Source organism: Lepus europaeus, chromosome 19, assembly GCF_033115175.1.
Source record: "Lepus europaeus isolate LE1 chromosome 19, mLepTim1.pri, whole genome shotgun sequence".
In the NCBI taxonomy this organism is placed as follows: Eukaryota; Metazoa; Chordata; class Mammalia; order Lagomorpha; family Leporidae; genus Lepus; species Lepus europaeus.
In genome coordinates this window covers 58,746,538-58,769,939 of record NC_084845.1, presented here as the reverse complement: position 1 = coordinate 58,769,939, position 23,402 = coordinate 58,746,538, and the positions used below count along the sequence as shown (strand labels likewise).

General features: G+C 52.9%; 2 protein-coding genes across 4 annotated transcripts in view; one reads left to right on the top strand and one right to left on the bottom strand.

Moving 5' to 3' along the window:
• Positions 1 to 313: 313 nt before the first annotated feature.
• Positions 314 to 13,363, top strand: MARVELD3 (MARVEL domain containing 3). 2 transcript variants are annotated; one of them, XM_062176463.1, is made up of 3 exons: positions 314 to 657; positions 3,081 to 3,208; positions 12,160 to 13,363. In XM_062176463.1, exons 1-3 carry the CDS (start codon positions 329 to 331, stop codon positions 12,795 to 12,797), a joined length of 1,095 nt encoding a protein of 364 aa, XP_062032447.1. In that variant the 5' UTR covers positions 314 to 328; the 3' UTR covers positions 12,798 to 13,363. The 2 variants fall into 2 exon arrangements, with proteins under 2 accessions (XP_062032447.1, XP_062032449.1); XM_062176465.1 differs by lacking the exon at positions 12,160 to 13,363 and adding an exon at positions 7,328 to 8,430.
• Positions 13,364 to 16,975: 3,612 nt separating this feature from the next.
• PHLPP2 (PH domain and leucine rich repeat protein phosphatase 2) overlaps positions 16,976 to 23,402 on the bottom strand; it is a 90,258-nt gene continuing 83,831 nt past the window's right edge. For both annotated transcript variants that reach the window (XM_062176759.1, XM_062176760.1), the window contains exon 19: positions 16,976 to 21,687. In XM_062176759.1, the coding sequence (XP_062032743.1) occupies positions 20,533 to 21,687 (1,155 nt within the window). In that variant the 3' untranslated portion in view covers positions 16,976 to 20,532. The remainder of the gene's footprint in view (positions 21,688 to 23,402) is intronic.

The window sequence follows — 23,402 nt, the reverse complement described above, 5'->3', positions numbered from 1 at the left end:
GAGCCAGCAAGCGGAGAAGCAAAACCCAAGACGCCGTGCAAGTTGGGCCGTGGGAGGTGGCAAGGTCACCAACGGGGTCCTTCAGGGCAGATGGAGACCGGTGGGCAGTGATTCCCCACCCCCACCTCTCCACTCGGACCCCGGGCCGCGCGCAGGGGCGCCCCCTGTCGGAGGAGGAGCGCTGTCTGGCCCGAACACCGCGGGGCCAGCGCGCGTGCGCCCAGGTGAGCGCCCGCCGCCCCGCCCCCGGGCTTGGCCACCTGCCCGGCAAACTTGTGGTTGGCTGTTGCCCTCGGGTCGCTCCCGGGTGGGGACAGAGAGACGAGCCATGGAAGAGAGGTCGGGGACTCGCGGGGCCCGGCCGAGAGAGCGCGACCCAGACCGGCGCCCCCGTTCGGAACGAGACCGCCACCCGGAGCGACCGCGGGACGGACCCGGGGACCGGCGCAGGGAGCGAAGCGGGGACAGGGGGAGGGCCCGAGACCCCCACCAGCACAGACCCAGGGACGCGGGCCGCCGCGCAGGTGGACAAAGAGAGTGGGAACAGCCCCGCCCGAGCCGGGCGCGGGACGCAGCCCCGCCCCCCCGGCCCGCGCCCTGGGAAAGCCCGGAGCGGCCGCCCCGGAGGAAGGAGGGCTGGGGCCGCGGCCCGGACAGGTGAGCGGGGGCCGGGCCCCGCCCCGCCGCCCGGCCCAGGAAATGCGGTGGCCCCGTCGTGCGTGGCCGGGGAGGCACGTGGGGGGCTGGGAGGGGCTGCGCGGAGTCCCCACCTCGTGGCGGGGGCCCCCGTCTACAAAGGGGAGACCAGCCCTGCAGGCAGTGACCGGGCCAGGGCCCGGCTGACCGGGAGGGAGGCGGAGAGGGGACCCTCCGCGACTCTTTTCCCCACCTGCTCCCAGGCCGGCGCCTCGCGTCCAGCTGTTCCCGCGTCGGGCGCTCCCCGGCTTTCAGAGTCCGGTTCCCCGAGGCGGGCCTGTGCCGTCGGCCCCGGGAGGAGCTGGGGTTGCCGGAGTGGCCCGCCGGCGCTCTGCGCATGTCGGTAGCAGCCCCGCTCCGCCAGGCTGTCCACCCGGGAACTGGGTGCACCTGGGCGCGCACCTGTTGGCGTCCGCGGTGAGGCCGCCGCACGCTCCCCAGTGAACAAGCCGGGCGGTCCCTGCCGTGGGGAACACAGCGAATCCCCAGGGCCCTTAGGATGCTGTGGGCGGGAGGCCCCCTGGCCCCCGCACGGCCTCCTGGGGAGCTGGACTTTTTCCCCCATCTAAATGTTCATTCCATTTCCACAACTACTACTGAATGTACAGATTCTCTGCCCAGGCCTGTGGCATTGGAAAGATGGGTACAGCCAGGTCCTGGGGTGCTGACTGGCTTCTGCCTTTTGACACCTGGCCTCTCTGGGGCGACTTGGAGGCTGAGTCCTGTGTCCACACTGCGGGAAAGCGTTTGTCTCCAGAGTTTATGTTTCATTATCTAAAACTAACTCGCAGGACAAAGGGCGTGCCCAGGTCAGGTCCCCGGGCACTCGCTGTGGCTTCCGGGACCTCGGCCGCATCCCACGGCTACTGCAGGGCCAGGAGACTCCAGAGCCGCGGTTCCAGGTTCCCTTACCAACCTGCAGCCCGGCTCCCCCCACACCCCACCACCCCTATGGAGCTCTTCCTTTGACCCATAGCCAGCTGGTGGGTTGAAACCAAAGAACAAGTTATTTCTGTCTTTTCCTCCTCTTGATGAGCTTGGGTGGTCACAGGGACAGGAGCCCTGCCGCAGACCTGGAGGGGTGGGGGTGGGAGGGACATTGAGGGGGGCTGAGAGTGGGAGGGGGGGAGAGCGGAGCGGAGCAAGGGCCTCCTGGACTGCACTGCAAGTTTCAGGACCTGGAGCCTGAAGAGCTGCGATTGAGCTCTGTGTTCCAGAACGGGGAACAGAACACCGCACCCTTGCCCCTGGAATCTTGGACAGAGCTCAGGATGGGCTGGATACAGTAGGGGGAGGGGCAGGCTGGGGCGGAAAGTGCCCGAGGCCAGCAGAGTTAGCGAGGGTCTAGAGATCTGGACAGCTGCCCGTGGTTCCTACACTGCCAACTCGGCACCTCCCAGAATGCCGAGAGACACAAGAGATGCCAGCCCGGCACCCAGGTCTTGGGACACCTTGTCACCAACGAGTCTTGCCGGTGACTTTGAAGAAGTGTGGTCCACACTGAACGGAGACCTTAGGTTCACGCAGCCTGGTCAGACAACTCCCCAGGGGCAGTCGGAGCTGTCCCAGCTCCACTTCCCATTCCAGCTGCCTGCTAATGTGCGTCCTTGTTGGCAGCAGGTCTGGGCCCCTGGTCTTGGGCCCCAGCCACCCATGGAGCGGACCAGATTAAGTTCCAGGCTTGTTCCTGGGTCTCGCCCGGCCCCACCCTAACGGTTGCTACTATTTGGGTAGTGAACCCTTGGATGGAAGATCTCTGTGTCTCACTGCTTTTCAAATAAATAAAAAATAAACAAATATAGAAAAAACCATTTTAAAGATTTATTTTAATTATTTGGAAGTTACAGAGAGAGAGGGAGGGAGGGAGGGAGGGAGGGAAAGAGAGAAATCTTCCATCCACTGGCTCACTCCCCAGATGGCCACAGTGGCCAGAGCTGAGCCTTTCCAAAGCCAGGAGCCTCCTCCGAGCCTCCTACCTGGGTTGCAGGGGCCCAAGGACTTGGCCACCCTCCACTGCTTTCCCAGGAGCATTAGCAGGGAGCTGGATCGGAAGTGAAGTAGTGGGGACTCAAACTGGTGCTCACAGGGGATGCTGGTGTTGCAGGCAAGGGCTTTACCCACCATGCCACAGCTCCTGCCCTGAAAAAAATATTTTTAAAGCAGGTTGAAGGTTGTGCTCTGGTGCGCTGGACCGCAAGAGCTGCTACACGGTTTGTCAGTGGGGTTGGGTCAAGGGCTTGGATGCCCTGCAAGGCCACTCAATGAGATTCTCTGGAGTCTGGAAGACTGGAGCAAATTTTATTTCTGTTCTGTACAGTCTCATACGGGACAAGCTGTCGGGCTAGAGCTCCGCCCTAATGGCCACGTGTGCTTTTCGGTTCTAGTGAACCTGCTTCCGGGAGATACCTGCCCTCGAACCCCAGGCCCGGGCTGGAGGAAGTGGAATTTTCCCAGTCAGAGGCTGAAGGACTGCTGGACTGCCACAAGTGCAGATACCTGTGCACCGGGAGAGGTGAGCTGTTCGGAGCCAGTTGTACTGTTACTGTCGCTAGTGGTTCTGGAAGGTGGGACAGGTGGGCTTGAGCTGGGCAGCAGGCAGACCTCCCTTTGGGGTCCCTGGTGCTTCTGTTTTGGGCCCTGCATAGGGGTCTCATGCAGAAAAAGGCAGGAACCTGCAAAAGGTGCTGTGGGGTTCCTGGGCTTCCAAGATGAGCCAGGGCCTGGGCGGGCAATCGGCTGGGCTCGCGGCTGCAGGGGGCTGCAGGGGCCTTGCCTGTGGGCAGCCAGCCATCAAGGGAGGCTCCTTGGGCGAGGAGGGCTGACTTAGAATGGGGCGGGGGCATCGCCTGCAGCCAGGATGCAGCTCAAGCCACACGGACCCGTGCGATGGCCACAGGGCCCCTGGTGCCCAAACCCCCCATCGATGGCTTTCAGACATTGCCGAGGGAAATCCTTTCTGTGTTAGGATCAAGTTCCCACATGCGCAGAGACAGAAATGCCACGACTGTACACTGGCACTCTTACATACCAGCGCTTGATGCCCTCTGTGCTGTTACCAACAAAACCCAAGAACTCACTCGCATCGGAACCATGGTCCGAAGAACACTTAAAGCAGATCCTGAGCCAGCTCGGAATGTGGCTTCCCAGGGTTCTCATCTTAGCGCCGTCCCTGCCAACAATGAGGGGAATCTGGTTGAGCAGGGCGAGCCCTGGTGACTCACATGATTCCCTGAGAAGCTGTCCTGGGCTCTGTATGTGAGAGAAAAGGCCCCAGCCTAAGGGAGAGAAGTCTGTGTTCACTCGCGCCTGAAAGCCTGTCCTAGGACGATTACCAAGGTGTGGGTGATGACGGATTAGAAGGAACTGGGCTGCAAGGGCTCCAGGCCATCCAGGGAGTGAGCTGGCGTGGGCCGGCACACCCAAGGGCCTGAGAGGTAGGTGCAGAGGCACACAGGTGTCAAGTGCAAGAACAGGAAATGGAATCTAAACCTTTCAGTGTGACTCCGGCCTCACGTGGGTTACTCGCTTGACCTTGCTTTTCTTCAAGGTATACGAGCCTGGCTAACAGGTTGCCCCGTGTACTGATGACTTTATTTCTGTCGTTGATTTACCAAGGTGGGGAGGGCAGGGCTTGGGGCCTCTGACCAAAGTATGCCTTGATTTCGCTTTGATTGCTCCTGGCTATTTGGCCTTCAGCCTGGAGGTTGGGTTTCTAAGTCAAGGTAGTGAAAGGATGGTTCTGCACTTGGCAGCTAACAAACGAGGGCTTATAAAGCACCCTGGGTGTGCAGAGCCCCATATAAATACACAATCCGGCCTTGTGCTGGCGGACACGGCTGCCAGGCACCAGGAAATGCCGGATAAAGGTCACGCCGAGACCTGTAGCCTGTCTTCGAGTGGATGCTTTGTGACTGCTTTTCCCAAGGGCTGAAATGTGGCCCCTATAGCAAAGTTGCAAAAGTAGGAGGCAGCCACAGCCTTCGCTGGTTGCCTCGGGAGACCCCGAAGTGCGGCTGTGATTTGCTTCTGGGAGGTTCATTGAAACACAGAGGTTACCGATGGCAAGAGAAAGCCCCAAAGCTCTCGACGATGGGGAAGAATTCTCAGATACTAAAATCTTGAGAGGCTAAGGAGAGTGGCCAGACAGAAAGCAAGTACAGATGGTAGAAGCACCTGTCAGACCACAGGAATCCTGGGCACCTGTAGGCTGTGTCATTTACTATTTGGAGAGATGGGTGAGGAGCTACAAGTTCCCTGTCTGTCCGCAGAGCACCTTCTCATGTTTTGTCCTTTCTCTCTTGCCTTAGACCCTTAGAACTCAAATCAGGAGGGTGGGCAGCTGGCTGCAGCCTGCCCTGCACAGCATCCTTAGAAGTTTTCCTCCCAAGACACTTGTCATTTCTGTAGTCAGTAGTTCCTTTCTGCGACCCAGAGCATTGAGATTTAGAGTTCACATTTCCGAGAGATCTTTCATCCACTGGCTCACTCCCCATGTGGTGGCAATGCTGGGTCGGTCAGGCTGAAGCCAGGAGCCAAGCACTCCATCCAGATCACCCACACGGGTGGCAGGGACCCAAGTGCCAGAGCCGTCACCTGCTGCCTCCCGGGGTGCACATCAGCAGGAGGCTGCGTTGGAAGCAGAGGAGCCAGGATGCAAACGAGGCTCTCCAGTGTGGGACGTGGGCAGCCCAGGCAGCAGGTTAGCTGCTGTGCCACATGCCTGCCCCATGTGACCTTCCAGCAAAGATAAAATTAACTTCTAATGAGAGAAAGGAGACCGGTGGTATCCTGAGGGGGAGGTGAGGGATTGGCCCAGAGCATTACTAGGGAGATTCGGGTGTTCTGTTTCTTGATGATGGTTCTGGGATAGACACGTGTGTAGACACATGTGTCAAAACTCACCCAGCTGACTGCTCATTGGAAGTCTCTTTGCTCGTGTAAGTTCTGTCTCAGTAAAGTGGATTTTAAGGGAAAGTCAGCTTTCTTTGCCTAAGATAAAGAAGCCAAGGTCCCTGAAAGATTCTAGCTCTGGGAAAACATTACAGCCCACATAATACTCTTCAGGAAAACTTAAAGATTCAAGTTAAATCTTAAAAAATAAAAGATGATTTGTTTGAAAGGCAGAGAGAGGAGTCAAAAAGACACAGAGACAGGGCTGGTGCTGTGGTGTAGCGGGTAATGCCACTGCACGGAGCGCTGGCATCCCCTGTTGGTGCCAGTTCAAGTCCCGGCTGCTCCACTTCAATCCAATGCCTTGCTTGATATACCTGGGGACGCAGCGGAAGATGGCCCAAGATCCTGGGCCTCTACACCTGTGGGAGACCTGGAAGAGGCTCCTGGCTTCAGATCAGCACAGCTCCAGCTGTTGCGGCCATTGTGAACCAGCAGATGGAAGACCCCTCTCTCTCTCCCTTTCAAATAAATAAATAAATCTTTTAATATTAATAATTAATAAATCTTCTATATATATATATAAAGACACAAAGATAGAAAGAAACCCTCTGCCTTCTGGTCCACTCTCCTAAATGGCCACCATTCCCAGGCCTGGGCCAGGTCGAAGCCAGGAGCCAGGACCTCCATACTGGTTTTCCCAAGCACTTGAACCGTTTCTGCCTCTTTCCCAAGAGCATTAGCAGGAAGCTGGCTCAGAAGCAGAGCAGCTGGGACTAGAACTGGCACTCAGAAATGGGTGCAAGCCACGGCTTAACCGACTGTGCCACAATTCAGGCCCCCAAATTAAACTTTTAAGACATATTTAAAAGTGTTCATGGGGCTGGTGCTGTGGCGTAGCCAGTAAAGCCATCACCTGCAGCGCTGGCATCCCATATGGGCACCGGTTCGAGTCCCGGCTGCTCCACTTCCAATCCAGCTCTCTGCTATGGCCTGGGAAAGCAGTGGAAGATGGCCCAAGTCCTTGAGTCCCTTGTACCCATGTGGGAGACCCTGAAGAAGTTCCTGGCTCCTGGCTCCTGGCTTCGGATTGGTGCAGCTCCAGCCATTGTGGCCATTTGGGGAGTGAACCAATGGATGGAAGACCTCTCTCTCTCTCTCTCTCTCTCTCTGCCTCTCCTTCTCTCTCTGTGTAACTCTGACTTTCAAATAAATAAATCTTTAAAAAAAAAAAAAAGTGTCCAAGAACAGTAGACAAATCTGTTTCGTTCAGTAAGCACTGCGGCTTTCTTTAACCGAGTCCTCCCTACTTCTACTCATGCACACCACAGTCAACAATTTAACTAGATGCTCTGTAAAACTGCGTTATCTCTTTTAAGCTTTACGATTGTCTTCTGACTGTGAGAAAGCTCCACTTAGAAGGTGAAGCAGGGTAAGGCGCGTACAGAGGAGACAGCCGTTTCAGTGCTTTGGGGGAGGGGGCGACCAGGGGTGTAGGATGTTCTCGCCCACCTCCTGCCTCCCATCGTCTTCCTGCACATCTCCCGGGGCAGGCCGCCTTGCTGTCTTGTGAGTTCCGCTCTGCCGCCCAAAGTGTTTCTGACACCAATTCCGCGGGGCCCTGTTGGTGCGGCTGTGGAGTGGGGCTCTGGGCGTGCGGTGGGGAGGGTCAGCCCCGGGTGGGAGGGCCTCCCCGTGCCGCGGGGCGTCTCTCACTGGGGGACCCGCCCTGTCTTTGCAGCCTGCTGCCAGATGCTGGAGGTTCTGCTGAACTTGCTGATCCTGGCCTGCAGCTCTGTGTCTTACAGCTCCACTGGGGGCTACACGGGCCTCACCAGCCTGGGGGGCATTTACTACTACCAGTACGGGGGTGCCTACAGCGGCTTCGACGGTGCCGACGGGGAGAAGGCCCAGCAGCTGGACGTCCAATTCTACCAGCTCAAGCTGCCCACGGCCTCCGCTGCCATGGCCTACGGCGGAGCCCTCACGGCCTTCTCCTGCCTTCTGCTCCTCATGGGTGTCCTGCGGGTCCCCTGGCACTGCCCCCTGTGGCTGGTGGCCGAAGGTGTGCTGGACGCACTCGTGGCCGGGGCGTACATCCCGGCCTTGTACTTCTACTTCCAGCACCTGTCCACCGCCTACGGCTCTGCCGTGTGTAAAGAGAGGGAGGCGCTGTACCAAAGCAAGGGGTACAGCGGCTTCGGCTGCGGTTTCCACGGCGGCGACATCGGCGCCGGGGTCTTTGCGGCCCTGGGCATTGTGGTCTTTGCCGCGGGGGCTGTCCTGGCCATCAGAGGTTACCGGAAAGTCAGGAAGCTGAAAGAGAAGCCCGCAGCAATGCGTGACTTCTAGGATTTTCCCAACGCTCTGTCAAGTGGGAGCGATGGAAGTCAGCACAGACCGCTGTCCCTCATGAGTCCAGCCCGCTGGGAACTGGCCGGTGCTAGAGCGGTAGCGCCAGCTTGAGCGCCGTGGGCATAGCTCCTGGCTGCACAGAGGGGCATTCGCTGAACCAGTCTGGGTTTCTGGAATCTTCCGTTGGTGAAGAACAACCAAAATTGCAAACAAATGGAGCCCAGGACCCACAGGGAAAGGCTTATGCTGCAGCCAAGTGCACTCGCAGATTACCTACAGGGAGATGAGCAGGTGAGTCTGAAGAACCTGCTCTTCAAAGTTCTCGAAAAGCCACAGAGACATCTCAGCCCGAACTTGTCTAACCACAGCTGAGGAGTCGGAAGTTTTCCAAGCGAGCCCTCGGGGCCTCCCAGCTCTGGGGTTCTGTGGACAGCCGGGTGGGGTCCTAGGGAGGCCACTCCTGGAACACTGAACTTGGAGGCGCGTGGGCTGAGGGCAGAGGAATCACGTGGATTCACTGGGGTGCCACGAGGCGACTGCACTGGCCCCACGACGGCCCCGGCGGCTCAGTAAGGGTTTTGTACCTCTCATAACCGTGCCATTGTATGAAGAACTAAAGCCAACATCTGGAACTTGGGATGCTTCCAGAAAAAAAGGGACCATGGAGTCTTTCCCAGCAGAAGGATAAGAGTCTTGGCCAGATGCTTCATGGGCTCTTCCTGCACGGGAAATCATGACGTCATGACAAAACATTATCCCATACATTCTGTGCTTCACAGGAATCCAGGAAGACAATCCATTGGAAAACGTTAGTGACGATGGTTCTCTTTGCCATAAGTTCTTATTCCCTTAAATGCTCACAGTGTGTTGCTTTTAAGATGTGAGTTCCATTTGGGTTTTGAGAGGAAGCATATGTACTGCTTGGAGTATATATAGAATTTTTTGAAGAATACAAAAGAAAGTCTTAACAGTCATCCTCCTGAAGAGAAGCGTTTCTTTATGTATGGCTTGATTGCACATGTATTTTAAAAATAAAAAACAAGAGGAAATCCATGTGTTCGTCCCGGTTTGCTCAGGGCACACATCCAGGGCAAAGGCAGCAGCAGGCGTCTCGTGTTAAATGAGCTCGCCCCGAGAGGTGCCACTTCCGTGTCTGTGCGTCCCACTGAGCCCCCTGCCGTCCCTGCACAGCCTGGCCCCGTGCGCCATCCAGGTAAACCACAGCCAGCGCTGCCGGTCACCGCACGCTGACTCCGCTGTGTGAGAGTCTGCACTGACCACCTGCTTGGAAATCCCTGAGCGCTCCGCCGGTCAGGCCTGGCGGAACCTGGGGTGATAGCCCGTGGCCACTGTGCGTCTTCACTGGTTACTTCCTGTCCACTGCGGCTGGTGGGTGATTGAATGGCTTCTGGGTTGACCGCCTCGCTCTGCTGGAGGGAGTGGGTGGCCTGGGCAGTGCCGGTCTGATGTTATTTTCAGTGTTAAATAAGAGAGAGGTGGCTTCTCCATGCCGAGCTCCGGCAGCCATGTCCCGTGGTCCCCACAGGGTCTCCGGGAATTCACGGCGGGAGAGAGGATCAGCAGGCCCAGCACTGTGGCCTCGGTGCTCTAGGGACACTGGTGGTCACCGCGAGACAATAAAGGCACCTTGTGGGTTGGAGGGTTGTCTGGGACACGTGCTTTTCACGCTCACGTCCCATGTCGTCTTAAGGCTCTCAGGAAGCCCTTGCGTGGGCACCGCCCGCCCGTGTGCCCTTAGTGAGCTTTCCGCGTTTCGAGGCCTCGGCGTCCTGTGAGCCAGGCAGGGTGAGAGTAGCAGGCGTGTCCTCCACGGGGCAGCTCAAGCTCTGAGGCTGAGACAGGCACAAGGGCGTGGGCAAGACTGCAGGGCAGCGGAGGGGGCGTGGAACCTGTGCTCCCCAGGCGGCTTCCTTCGCTTCCCTCTGGGCTCTCATCTGCAAACTCCTGGGAGACCACCCACCTCCCAGAAGGATGCCCGAACAGAGGCTGGGCCCTGGCAGTCACAGATGAATGCTGGCTTGGCACAGGCATGCGCTCAGTCTTGGCTCCCTCTGCCTCCTGGCTTGGGGGGCACGGAGAGGGGGAGGGGTCTTAAATGCCGAAAAAGCTCCCTGGTGACCAGCGCCAGGCCCCTGTGATGGAAGCCTGGTTGAGCAGGCAGGTCCGTCCACGCTCTGGGGCTGGAGACCACGGCACAGAGATATGGCCATGTAGGGCCCGATCAGGAAACTTCTCTACTACCTCTCCGTCCCTGACTCTCTGCCTTTCAAGCAAAATAAAAATAAAATAAGATGTAAAAGGCACTGGCGCCGTGGCTTAACAGGCTAATCCTCCACCTTGCGGCGCTGGCACACCGGGTTCTAGTCCTGGTTGGGGCGCCGGATTCTATCCCGGTTGCCCCTCTTCCAGGCCAGCTCTCTGCTATGGCCCGGGAGTGCAGTGGAGGATGGCCCAAGTCCTTGGGCCCTGCACCCTCATGGGAGACCAGGAGAAGCACCTGGCTCCTGGCTTCGGATCAGCGAGATACGCTGGCTGCAGCGGCCATTGGAGGGTGAACCAACGGCAAAAAGGAAGACCTTTCTCTCTGTCTCTCTCTCTCACTATCCACTCTATCAAAAAAAAAAAAAAAAAAAAAAAGATGTAAAAGGCAGTGGAGGGGGTTGGAGCCTGCTGTTTGGACGGTGGTTAAGTATTTGATTGGGACACTGGAGTCCCATATTTCAGTGCTAGTGCAAGTTCTGACTTCTCTATTTTCAATCCTGCTTCCTGCTAATGCCCACCTTGGGAGACAGCCGGTGATGGCTGAAGTGCTTGGGCCCCTGTCACCCACGTGGGAGACCTGGATGGAGCTCCTGGTTCCTGGCGCCTGGCTGTGGCCCGGCCCGGCCCTGGCTGTTGGAGCATTTGGGGAGTGAGCCAGCAGATGGAAGATCTCTGTGTCTCTCTGCCTTTCCAATCAAAATCTATAAATAAATTGATAAAATCAAGAAGCAAAATGCTTGCTTTTGTGAAAAAGCAGAGCAGAGGACATGCGATGCAGATCTGAGTGTGCTTTGGCTTGCACACAGGAACGCTAGGAAGTCACGCGGGAACTAGTGAAGTGGTCGGGGACATGAGTGAGGTTTCTCATGATTCTTATGTCATGGGGGTTTTTGAAACAGGTTCACAAGAAGGCATACAAAATGGCACAGAGACCCTGGGTGTCCCTAGCCTGCTCTCTGCAGGGGCAGCCTCTTGCGCAAGTGCAGGACAATGAGGAAGCAGGAAGTGGCCGTCAGCTTGGCGTGCGTCCACGTGTGCAGGGCTGTGTCAGCACCAGCGGCACGCTCAGAGCCACGTGCTGCCCCTCAGCACGTCCATCCCTGCCCCAGGGCCACCCGCCGCTGCTCCATCGCTAAACGCTGTCCTGCTGACGCTCCGATAGGATCAATACGTCACGGGAGTGGGCTGGCTGCACTCGTCACAGCTCCCTGGGCACCCAGCCCCGCTGCTGCCTGGGTCGGAGTTGCACAGAATGGGGGTGGCAGTGTAACCCTTCACCCTCTGAAGAGCATCTTGGTCATTTCTAGCACTTAGCTACTGCAAATAAAGCTCCTGTGGGCAGTCAAGTGCCTGTTTTTTGTGGGGTCAGGAGTTTCAGTTTCTTCAGGATAAACACCCACAAAGACCACTGTAGGGTCACATGGTAAGTCCATGTTTAGATTTTTTTTTTTTTTTAAGATTTATTTACTTATTTGAAAGAGTTACAAAGAGAGACAGAAATCTATCCGCTGGTTCACTCCCCAAATGGCCTCAAGGGCCAGAGTTGGGCCTGTCCAAAGCCAGAAGCCTCTTCCGGGTCTCCCACATGGGTACAGGGGCCCAAGCACTTGTTCCATCTTCCACTGCTTTCCCAGGCACATTAGCAGGGAGCTGGATAGGAAGAGGAGCAGCCAGGACTCAAATCAGCGCTCCTGTATGGAAAGTCCACTGTGCATCAGTGCCGGCCCCCAGGCTTAGTTTTTGCAAGAAACTGCCAATATTTTTTTTCTAGGGTGGCATTTCGATTTTTCACACAGACTTGTATGTTAGACACAAAACCTCAGCCAAAAAACCCAAGCAAATCAAGGCTGTTCTTGTGGCAACTGACCGAGTTCTGGCGGCTCGGGGTGACCTGGGTGAGTGCTGTCAGCGTTAAATCCGCCCCCTCTCTCGTAGGTGTGGTGCACATAGTGGAGGTGATACTGAACGGGATGATCCTCATGTGCATCGTGGCCTCCTACTTTGTCCTGGCCGGATTCAGCGCCAGCTTTACCACCGGTGGCGGCTTTGGGAACAACTATTACTCACCGTTTGAGGGCACGGAGCTGGAGCAGGTGCGGCAGCTGGACCAGCAGTACACGGTCCTCCGGGCTCCGCTGATCTACGGCGGCGTGGCTGTTTCTCTGGGGCTGGGTGTCCTCACCATGGGCGTTTTACTCCGAGGAGCCAAGAGTCTCACGAAACTGCCGGGGAAGTGGCTGCTTTTGGAGGCTGCCTTCAGTCTGCTCGCGGCGGTGGGCTACTGCGTGGGCATCGGCATTTACCTCCACGCGGCCTTGCAGATCAATTCCACGGACACTTGCAAGAGGAGAGAGAGGCTGTATGCCCGCAAGGGTCTCACCTGGATGAACTGCCAGCTGGCGGGCACCGATGGAGCAGCCGCCACCTTTGCGTGTCTTCTGGTCATCATGTACGGTGCCAGCGTGGTGCTGGCCCTGCGGAGCTACCGAGAGCGGCAGCGCTACCAGGACAGCTGGGGACAGCCGAGACACCACAGTGACGCTCCAGGGTACCTGTGGTCTGGGACGCTCTGAGGGCTCTCCTGGAACCCCAATGTCAACCCAGCCCCCCCTAGTTTCTCCCCCAGAGACGGGTCCTTTAAAACCTGTGGGTTTTCACCTACTTGGTTTTATGGTTGCTCCCTTTGGTGGCAAGGCAAAGTTACCCAATTGTCTCACGTTTCTGTTGAAAAAAAGAGGTCACTAAGTCTCTGTGGAATGACTGGACAAGAGCTTGGAAGGGCAGCACCAGAGGTCCGGGTGGTGTCCGACCCTCCCCTCCCCCCACCCCATAGGGCCATGGGGACCTCACGCCCTGTGAGACAGCAGTCACACTAACAGCTCAGTGGCCACAGATTCTCCGAGAACTGCGCAGCCGGGCTGAGCAGGCCCAGTGTGGCTGGAGAACCGTCTCCCCCACCTTACTGCAAGGCACTCCAGGAGAAAGCTCGCGGAAAACGGAATTAAAGGATGGGTTTATCTCGGTGCCAAAAAGTTTAAGATCTATGCCTATGAGGGATGTTCAAGAAACTCATGGAAAAGGTGTTATGAAAACACAAAATTTTGTGCACCAAAAGTAGTTATAATTCCAACTTTTTTTTTTTTTTGACAGGCAGAGTGGACAGTGAGAGAGAGAGAGAGAGACAGAGAGAAAGGTCTTCCTTTTTGCCGCTGGTTCACCCTCCAATGGCCGCTGCGGCCGGCGCATCTTGCTGATCCGAACCCAGGAGCCAGGTGCTTCTTCTGGTCTCCCATGCGGGTGCAGGGCCCAAGGACTTGGGCCATCCTCTACTGCCTTCCTGGGCCATAGCAGAGAGCTGGCCTGGAAGAGGGGCAACCGGGACTAGAACCCGGTGTCCTGGAGCCGCAAGGCAGAGGATTAGCCTGTTAAGCCACGGCACCGGCCCCAACTTTTTGATATACCCTCGTTGTTAAGATCATAAGAAAAAAGGTGCCCTTTTCTGCAGTCTTTGGTCCCATGGCAAGGATTTTAAAGCAGTTCTGTGGGCATCTGAGTCACTACGTCTGACGCACTTGGAGGGCGCGTGTTCTGTAGAGGCGGCCACGTCCCCGTATTGTCCCGTCGCCATTCGGCCCCGAGCAGCCGCCCTCCCTTACAGACAGGAGCCTGGATTCCTGCTATATAGGAAGCCATGCTTTTAGACCTGGGGGCGGCGAGGGGGCTGCCTTGGGGCCCCAAGAAAACGTTTTCTGCAGCTACTCCAAGTGAGTCTCTTTTTCGTGATCATTCAATTGCAATTCACTTCCCTGACATATTTCCTAAGTTTTTTTTTTTTTTTTTTTGACAGGCAGAGTGGATAGTGAGAGAGACAGAGAGAAAGGTCTTCCTTTTTGCCGTTGGTTCACCCTCCAATGGCCGCAGCGACCAGCTCATCGCGCTGATCCGAAGGCAGGAGTCAGGTGGTTCTCCTGGTCTCCCATGCGGGTGCAGGGCCCAAGCACTTGGGCCATCCTCCACTGCCTTCCTGGGCCACAGCAGAGAGCTGGCCTGGAAGAGGGGCAACCGGGACAGAATCCGGTGCCCCAACCGGGACTAGAACCTGGTGTGCCGGCGCCGCAAGGTGGAGGATTAGCCTGTTAAGCCACGGCGCCAGCCCATATTTCCTAAGTTTTTTAAACACGAGCTTTCCAGATGTTGAGAAAAATTCATAAACTTCTTAAATGCACTTTGAATTAATTGCAAAAAAATAAAGCAGTTAATTAAACCGGACTCCAAAGGCTTCCTGCAGGTTTTCTTGCGTCTGCATTTCCTGAGAGGGCCCTGTTGAGCAGGCCTGCAAAGCTGAAGTAATCACTCATTGCCCTCAACTGTTTTCAGGTTGTAACCGCTCCCTAGCACCGGATTTTAAAGTTCTTCCAGTAATTTTAACCTGAATCATTTTAGACCTGTCCTTATATAACTAGTCTCAAATGGATTGCGTTTTGTCACAAGAACTAGAAATGTCAACCTTCTAATTGCCTACTTTCCCCCCCGACGGTCCTCTTGTTTTCCACTAGCTGATTCTGAATGCAATCTATCCAAGATTAAGGATCAGAACCCAATCTCATACAGATTTGGGAAAGATCTAAGATTACACTTTTACAAAAAACCAAAGCTTGGAGGAAAATAATCGACTGGAAATGTACATTGCTAAGTTAAAATAAAAAGTTTGTTAACAGGTGCGTCCCAGGGTAGTGGGAGGAGTGCCACACACTCTTCCCCGGGTGATAATTTTCACAGCAACAATCAACCTGCTCACCAGCCCTTGCCCAGGACAGCACCAGGCTCCACACACACACGCCATTCTCACCTGGCACTTACTCCCTAAGGCATGTCCCTAGTCCGTCTTTGCCCACGTTGGGTTCTCTGCTTGACACAAAGGGCTCCTGGCCTCCCTGACCTCTGTGCCTGGTCGCACTCCTCGGGAGCAGCAGGAGCCATCACTACAGCACCAGCTCTCCTGCTGGGCTGCCCGGCTTGTGATACGCAGGTTGCTTCATTAGGCTTATACTACTCCCTGCCACCGCCGGGTAGGCAGGCCCAGACTTCTTACTCACATTTTACAGACCCAGAGACAAGGTTCAAGGCTAAGTGGCTAATAGTTTACAGTTCAGTGAATGCCATGTGCCAAGTACAGTATTGAGTTAAAGGAGCACTTTGCACCATCTCAAACTCATAACTGATGACAGACACTATTATTTCTATTTAACAAATGAGAAAAGCGGCCTTAGAGAGGCTAAGGAATTTGAAGTCACAAAACTCCTAAGCAGCAGAGACAAAACTCAGACCCATGCCTCACACACGCTGGAACATGCTCTAGGTGATGAAGGCACTCTGTGGCCTGTGGTGAGCCAAAGGGTATTTCAAGAAGCAGAGCCCGGCCTCAGAATCCTCAGAGAATTTCATTTCTGCCTCTTGGGACTAGGGGGTGTGTCCCAAGGGACTGAGGTATCAGAGTAGGTGGGAGCAGTGCCCCGCACATCGAAGGAAGATGCTCAATGAACAGTCATTGAACCAAGTTTTAAAAAAGATTTATTTGTTTTACTTGAAAGTCAGAGTTACACAGAGAAGGAGAGGCGGGGAGGGGAGGGGAGGGGAGGGGAGGGGAGGGGAGGGGAGGGGAGGGGAGGAGAGGAAGGGCTTACATCTGCTGGCTCATTCCCCAGTTGGCTGCAGTGGTTGAAGCTGCGCTGATCCAAAGCCAGGAGCCAGGAGCTTCCTCCAGGTCTCCCACATGGGTGCAGGGGCCCAAGGGCTTGGATCATCCTTCACTGCTTTCCCAAGCCACAGCAGAGAGCTGGACAAGAAGTGGAGCAGCCGGGACACGAACCAGCGCCCATGTGGGATGCCGGCACTGCAGGTGGTGGCTTTACCCACCACGCCACAGCGCCGGCCCCGAACCAAGTTTTTAAAACACTTGTTCTGCTAGATGAAATCTGTCATTGACTTTAACTTAGCTTTTATTTGGAGTAGAGGTAGATAATCTGCTGGGAACTCCAGAGATTATGAAAAACACCCCATGGAGGCAGAGCAAGCACTTAGAGGTTTAGCTGGACCAGAATTATCTCATGAGCCAACACTCACCACAACATCCAAAGTTGGTTCGAGAACTTAAGGATTTTAAGAAAAGCAGGATGGCAGCTTGGCCACCTCGCTCCTCTGCCATCAGCAGGAGTCTGGACAGGGAGCCCACTAACCTGTCCTGGCTTTGGGTTTTCTCTAAACACAAATCCAGGCATACCACATTTCTTAAGGTACAAATCTTTGTTGTTTTAGTTCAAACGCTGGTCAAAAACACCAATTCTTGCAGGGATGGGGAAACTTCTTCCTGCCTAGGCCCGTGTGGATATCTGTGATGTCACTCACAGGCCACAGACAATCATCAACTTAAAAATTAGGCTGCTCGAGATGCACTGAATTGTGTCCTGCCTGCACTGCCTTGGCAGCGCCAGGCCAAACGCTTTGGTGAGCCCATATCCGGGTGCTCCCCACTCCTGCTTACTGGCTCACGGCTCTGTAGAGCGTCATGGATGTTGTTTCCAGTGTCTGTTCTTGCTTACCTTCCCCTAATGCAAGGAAAAGCAGACAAATCCTAATGGTGCTCTGGGTTATGAACTTAATTCTACACGAGTTAGCAAGATTTATAAAATAACAGGCATTCCATTTTAAAACAAACATTTAAAACAAAGCCAGGAAAAAAAGATATTCCATTTTATTTTATTTATTATTGTTATTGTTATTTTTTACAAACAATAGATTTGCTGCAACATGCTCTGGCTCATATTATTGAATTAAAAAATTTAACACATTTCAAAAATATCAAAAATACACTATAATGAGTCTTAGGACTACAATACGACAATGATTGCACAAAACCATAAGATATGAGCCCACTGTCTGGATGACATCCATTGGCACCAGTGAGAGAAAACCCTACAGTGTCTGGGAGAAGAGCATGAACTTGAGACGACAGGAGCTCATGTGTGGTCGGTCACCAAAGGAGGGAAACGGAGCAGGGTTTGCTGTAGCTGCTTTTCTCCATCGAGGAAGTACTCACCCAGCGGGGAGTCACTAACTGTAGAGAAAGATGAACTTGCTTCCATGACTGCAGAGTCTGGAAGGCCCCACCCAAAGGGAAGTAAAAAGTGACACAAGACAGTTCTACAGTGATGCTGCAGACATCACCAAATGGCTTGGAGACGAATTCTTTAGTAACTGGTACGTTTATCGATAACAGCCATGTGCTCCCTTATGGAGGTCTCTTCATTAATAATTGTTGGGTAGAGGAGGCGAGCCTGTGGCTTCCCAGTACCTGCTTTTACGGAAGGTCTACATGGAAAGAAGAGCATTGTTTGATATTCAGGGGATCGGCCAAACCTAACTGGCTCCATGTCCTGGGAAACAGCATGTGGCGCCGGCAGGTGTAATAGCACCCAGTGTCACAGCTGCTGGCTCTGCTATACCAGGAGAACGAGTTCACCAACTTATTGCACACACTCTCTGCAGCAGTGAAATAAAGCCCTCCCTTGGATCAGGAGTGGAATTCAATGACTTGACACCAGTAGCACGATAGCTCTCAATGTCATACCAACATTCACATTTTCAAATAGATTTCTAATCCATTTGGATAAAAATAGAGCATCATGGCTGCCAGGACACATGTATTTTTCTTTCTTCCACGGGACTCCTGAACTGCTCCCATGGTCAGGAGTGTTCTTTCAGGCGTTTGTTTAAACTTCCTTATGAATCGGGAGGTACATTCAGAGACCTGAGAATCGTGCAGAGGCCAGAATCTCCATGCTGGAAGTCATCCATCCTCGGCCCACGCTGGGGACACAGCCTTGGAGTGAAGCCCTAACTGGAAAGTGGTTACAGCCACCTGGAGACTGATGACTGTTTCTCACCAACAGGGCTACTCAGGTAACACCTCATCTGTCGTAGGTCACAGCAGTTTTTTTAAATCAGATTTTTTGGTAATGGACTATGGCCTCTTTACCCTCTGTTTAATACAGAGTAACTACAGAAGGTTCTGAATTAAAGGAGATTGCAAAAAAAGAATAATCAGTTTTGGTATAATCTATATTAAAGGTTTTTAGCACAACCTACTGGCTCCTAAAACACACTCTACCACACCAAAGAACCCTTGGAATTTCAGAGTTCTGCAATCTAAAAAACAAATGCAGTTACTTTTGTCAAGGTCATTTCAGAGCTGGGTTTTGAGGTGGTGCCAATGAGTAGGGTGGGAAACAAACAGAAGACAACAAAAGAGTTCAAAGATAACAGACAACTTTTATAAGACTATATTATAAAGTGGTATGTTCCCAAAATAATTTCCACTTTTGGACAATATCACTATCCTACAACCCAAAGGTTCTGCTGTCTGTGGAGGAAGATGTTTTATATCATCCATTGCTATCTGGGTTTTTCCTTCTTTTTTTTTTTTTTTTTTTTTTTTCCATTTTCCCATATAAAAATAAGGTGGCCACACACTATTTGTTCCCATCTTTCTAACAGCACCTCATCGTTGTATGAGCCACTCTGTTCCACATTTGAAAGCAAAGACCTGAGTTCGAAAAGTTTGCAGTAGCTGACCAGTAGTTTCAACACAGGAAAGTCAAGTGTTCCTGACAATATGGACACCCCAGATCCGATTCTTGAGGGGTTAAACATTACACTATGTTGGAGTAGTACCGAACCCCCAAGAGCATACCGCTGACACATGCTAAGAGGTATGGGGCTCTGAGAAGAGAAGACACACAGCATTTCTGGATGGGCCACTTGGTTCTTGACTACTGCTCTGAACAAACACTTCCTCAAAACACAAAGGAATATAATTCAACTCTATCTTTAACATTTTGTTTCTGACAAAACAGATCAAAAAGGGTTCCACTCTATTTTCTTCTTAATTGTTAAAGTATTCCAAAAATTCAAAGCACATTCCCTAATAGGTAAAATCAAGCAATGCCAAGATTTTATAGAAATAAATAGTAATTAATTTTCCTAAGTAAATATTCTAATGGAAAAAGTGACAAAAATAAAGAAGGAATTACATTTTGCTAGGGTTACATGGAATGTGCAATATGCTGCTATTGAGCCCAGTACCCTGGAACCAAGTAAGGTGAATATGCAGTTTTCAGAAGAGTACACTGTTGAACGTTGCAGGTGAGCTCTGAGTTCATTTCCAACACTCTAGAAAACCCTCTCTCTGCTTTACAGTGAAAGAAGGAACAAGTCTAACCTAGGAGCTCCATCCACTCATCTGTTCTCCCTCGGCCTCCATCTGTCTCAGAGTCATTTGCTGTAACTCAAGGTTGCTTCAATGTCAGCAGTGTCGGCCTCCACCCTGCCTACTAGGAGGCCTCCTGCCAACTCTAGCACATGTCAGGGAAAGAAGCCAACCCCCAAATGCCTGGGATCTGGGAAACTCCTAGCAGGCGTCACATCTGTCAAACAGCAATTCTCTTCCTGATTTGGGAGGAAGCAGTCTTTGTGCTTACTCCTGCCCTATCTTCATCCCCAAAAGATCTACTACCTCCAGTTCCTGACATCCAACAGCTAAGTCACTTTCCCAGGCCTCTGCCTAGTACCCTCAGAGAAGGCTCTAACTCCCCGTGTAGCTCTCTGCTAATGGACAGAGGCACTGGGCTGCTTTTATCTTAACATTGGCTCGAATGCAGATTCAAAAATAAAAAGTTCACAGTCAGTGAAAGTGCTCTCATTACATTACATACATAAATTAGCTGTTTGATTGGTTCTACATTTCCAATAAACATCATTTTGATAGGCTGTATTCTCGTAGAGAAGAGTGAAAGCCATGTGACGAGTCACATCACACCCCGCTAGTTAGTCTGGGAGACCAGAGGATTTTCTCTGTCGCAGAGATCCATCAGCAGCAATCAGCAAAGGGAATCAATCTTCAATTACTTCCTCCACAGAAAGAGCCCCTTCCTGCCCAGGCAGGCAAGTTCTCGGAGACCCTCCTGGGAGAGAAGGGGTTAATGGCAGGCGGTAGGACTGACCCACGGCAGTATCTGCCTGCCTCTGGCCAGCAGCTCCGGGAATCCTGACACAGGCAGAGGGGGCAACACTGAAGGTGCAGCTGGCTCACCAGGCTCACCCAGGGCCAGACCCGGGCAGCGCTCACCTTTTTGGCTCTGAGTTCTACCCCACACTTTTATGGTTTAGAAACGCAGAGGCCAATTGCCTCTGGACGGGTCCCCGCCCCAGCCCCGCAAGCCTCCTCTCACACTTGCCAGCTCAGGGGCAGAATCACAGCGCTGTGTCAAACTCCTCCGGGGGCTCAGTCCGATCCTCTTCGCTGGGCTCGGGCTCAGGTCTGCTCTCCTGATGCTGTTTCATTTGCTCCTTTACTTCTTCCTCCAGGTCACGAGGCACAACAAACTGATCCTCTGGTTCCAGCTGAGTGGGGGCAGCAAAATAGCCAGTTTTCCTCTTGGGTACTTCCGTGGCCACTTCAATGAGGTTCAGGCTGTCTTCCAGGGGCACGATGGAACCATTGGAGAGTTTCTTCCCATAGAGACAGGAAGTGGAGGGGGACTTCTGTAACTCCATCTTGTCCTTGCTCATTGGGAGGAGGATGCCACTATTCACACTGTTCTGTCTGCGGATTCCAAAACACAAGCCTCTAGAAGGTTCCTCAGGACAGGGGGTGGGAGAACTCTCTCGAAGGGTAGGCGAGTTCTCAAGATCTCTTCCTCTGCAGCAGTGGATATCCACTTCTACTTCGACCTTGCTGCCATTGGTCATGACCCCTTCAACAGGCTGGTCATCATCACTGTCCAGGCCGTTGTCAGACTGATTACTGGAGAAGGTCGCACAAGAAGGCTGGCGCTGAAATACCCCAGAGGTGGGTGCTGGGTGGAGGCTGCAGCGCCTCTCTGGCCTTGGAAGCAAGCCAGCCTCTAGGCCCACAGTGTTATGCTCGTCGGAAGCAGTAGAGCCTACTTCACTGCTCACCTCCGAGGTGGATGTCTCACTGCTCAATTCAGAGGCGATGCCGCTGCTAGACGAAGGAGTGGTTGGCTTGGGAGCGTCCTTGATGGTGGTGCCTGAAGCAAACCCCGCAGGACCTGGGAGCGTCAGTCCATTCATTTCACAAGTGCACCCTTCCTCACCAATGTTCAGATAAACCACCATTGCCCCCACATTGTCCTGGCAACCATAGCTCTGGGCTAATGTGCACAGCTTCTTGGCTGCTGCTAGTGGGTCTTGTACATGACGCACTGCATTGACAGCTTCTGCATATGACAAGTGTTCCCACAATGCCTTGTTTCCCAGAATCAGCAGCTCATCCTGAATGGTAAGAGGAGTGGACGATATGTAGGGCTTGGGGAGGATCCAAGGGTAGAGGTATGTACAGCCCAGCAACCTGGTACAGCAGGTTACCCCATTCACTTTGTTATCCTGGAGACGAGAACACAAAGCGTGAAAAACAAGCTACGATGACACACAATCTTGTATCTTTCTGAAGCACAATGCTAGGGATCGAAAATAAAATAGAGTTTTACATGTTCTATGAGTTTTCCTAGAATCACTACAATTTTATTTATTTTCATCTATTTGTGAAGGAGAGATGAGGGTAGAGTGAGAGAGGAGGAGAGAGAGATTCTTCACCTGCTAGTTCATTCCCCAAAAGCCTACAACAGCCGGGATTGGGCCAGTCTGAAACCAAGAGCCTTGAACTCCATCCAGGTCTCCCTTGTGAGTGACAGAGGCCTAAACACTTGAGCTATCATTCACTGCTGCCCAGGATACATTAGCAGGAAGGCAGAATAGTAGTGGAGGAGATGGGACTGCAACTAGCACCCTGGATGTAGGATGTGGGTATTGCAATGGTGGCTTAATCTGCTGTGCCACAACACCCATCCCTTAACTGGACTTAAAAAAATAAATATAGAGAAGTCTAAAAAGACAAAATACCATATGGTTATAGTATAGAGAACTGTACCACCTCAAAAAGATACTCTAACATGAGGGACAGAGCTCAGTATGTCCTTACTTAGATAAATATATGTTAGAAAGACAATAAGCAGAACCAACATTAGTTCTCCATTATGAGTATTCTCAGAGAGGCCAAAATTGAAATGGGTCACTAAAAATGATTTCTCATTTCAAGGCGAAGTTGGGACTGAGAAGGTAGCAAAAGGCTAAGAAAACTGTGGCAGCAAAAGCACTGACAGAGCCCTAAGGTGATCTAGCTTAGAAAAGGAGAGTCTGAGATCTGCAGCATGGGGAAGGTGTTGTGTCGCGACAGGTTAGGTCCCCACTGCGGCATCTGCATCCCAATGTCAGGTGCCAGTTCAAGAAAGCTACTCCGCTTCTCATCCAGCTTCCTGCAACAGATGACGGCTCAGCTACCTGGGTCCCTGCCACTCACATGGGAGATTCAAGTTGAATTCTAAGCTCAGACAGAAATTTGGGCTCCTGGTTTTGGCCTGGCCCAGACCCACCTGTTGTAGAACCAGAAGATGGAAGATCTCTGTCACTCAAATAAATGAATAAATAAATAAATAAATCTTTTTTAATAAATGAATTCTGTAGCACGATGAACCTTCTCTGTAAAGGCTGTACCACGAATAAATGGTTGGCTGGCGCCACGGCTCACTTGGCTAATCCTTCACCTGCGGCACTGGCACACCAGGTTCTAGTCCCAGTTGCTCCTCTTCCAGTCCAGCTCTCTGCTGTGGTCTGGGAAGGCAGTGGAGGATGGCCCAGGTGCTTGGGCCCTGCACCCACATAGGAGACCAGGGGGAAGCACCTGGCTCCTGGCTTTGGATCGGCGCAGCGCACCACCCGTAGCAGCCATTTTGGGGTGAACCAATGGAAAAAGTAAGACCCTTCTCTCTTTCTCTCTCACTAACTCTGCCTGTCAAAAAAAAAAAAAAAAAAAAAAAAAAAAAGAGTAAATGGTAGGTCACATCAGAATCCATGTAATTCCAAACTTAAGGGAGAAGAAATAACCGTGAGATACAGGTTAGGAATGCTCTTTTGCCAGACTCTTTGGTATTGACTTCAAAAGAAAAACTCTAAAGACATCAATAAACTAACTTCACAGTTGCAGTCATTCTCTGGGTGAAAACTCTGAATTCTCATTTATGAAAACTGGTCACAAACTCTAC

Coding starts and splice junctions, on each gene's coding strand:
- MARVELD3 (XM_062176463.1), top strand. CDS start 329: ATGGAAGAGAGGTCGGGGACTCGCGGGGCCCGGCCGAGAGAGCGCGAC. Junction 658..3,080: donor TGGGGCCGCGGCCCGGACAG/GTGAGCGGGGGC, acceptor TTTCGGTTCTAG/TGAACCTGCTTCCGGGAGAT. Junction 3,209..12,159: donor ATACCTGTGCACCGGGAGAG/GTGAGCTGTTCG, acceptor CCTCTCTCGTAG/GTGTGGTGCACATAGTGGAG.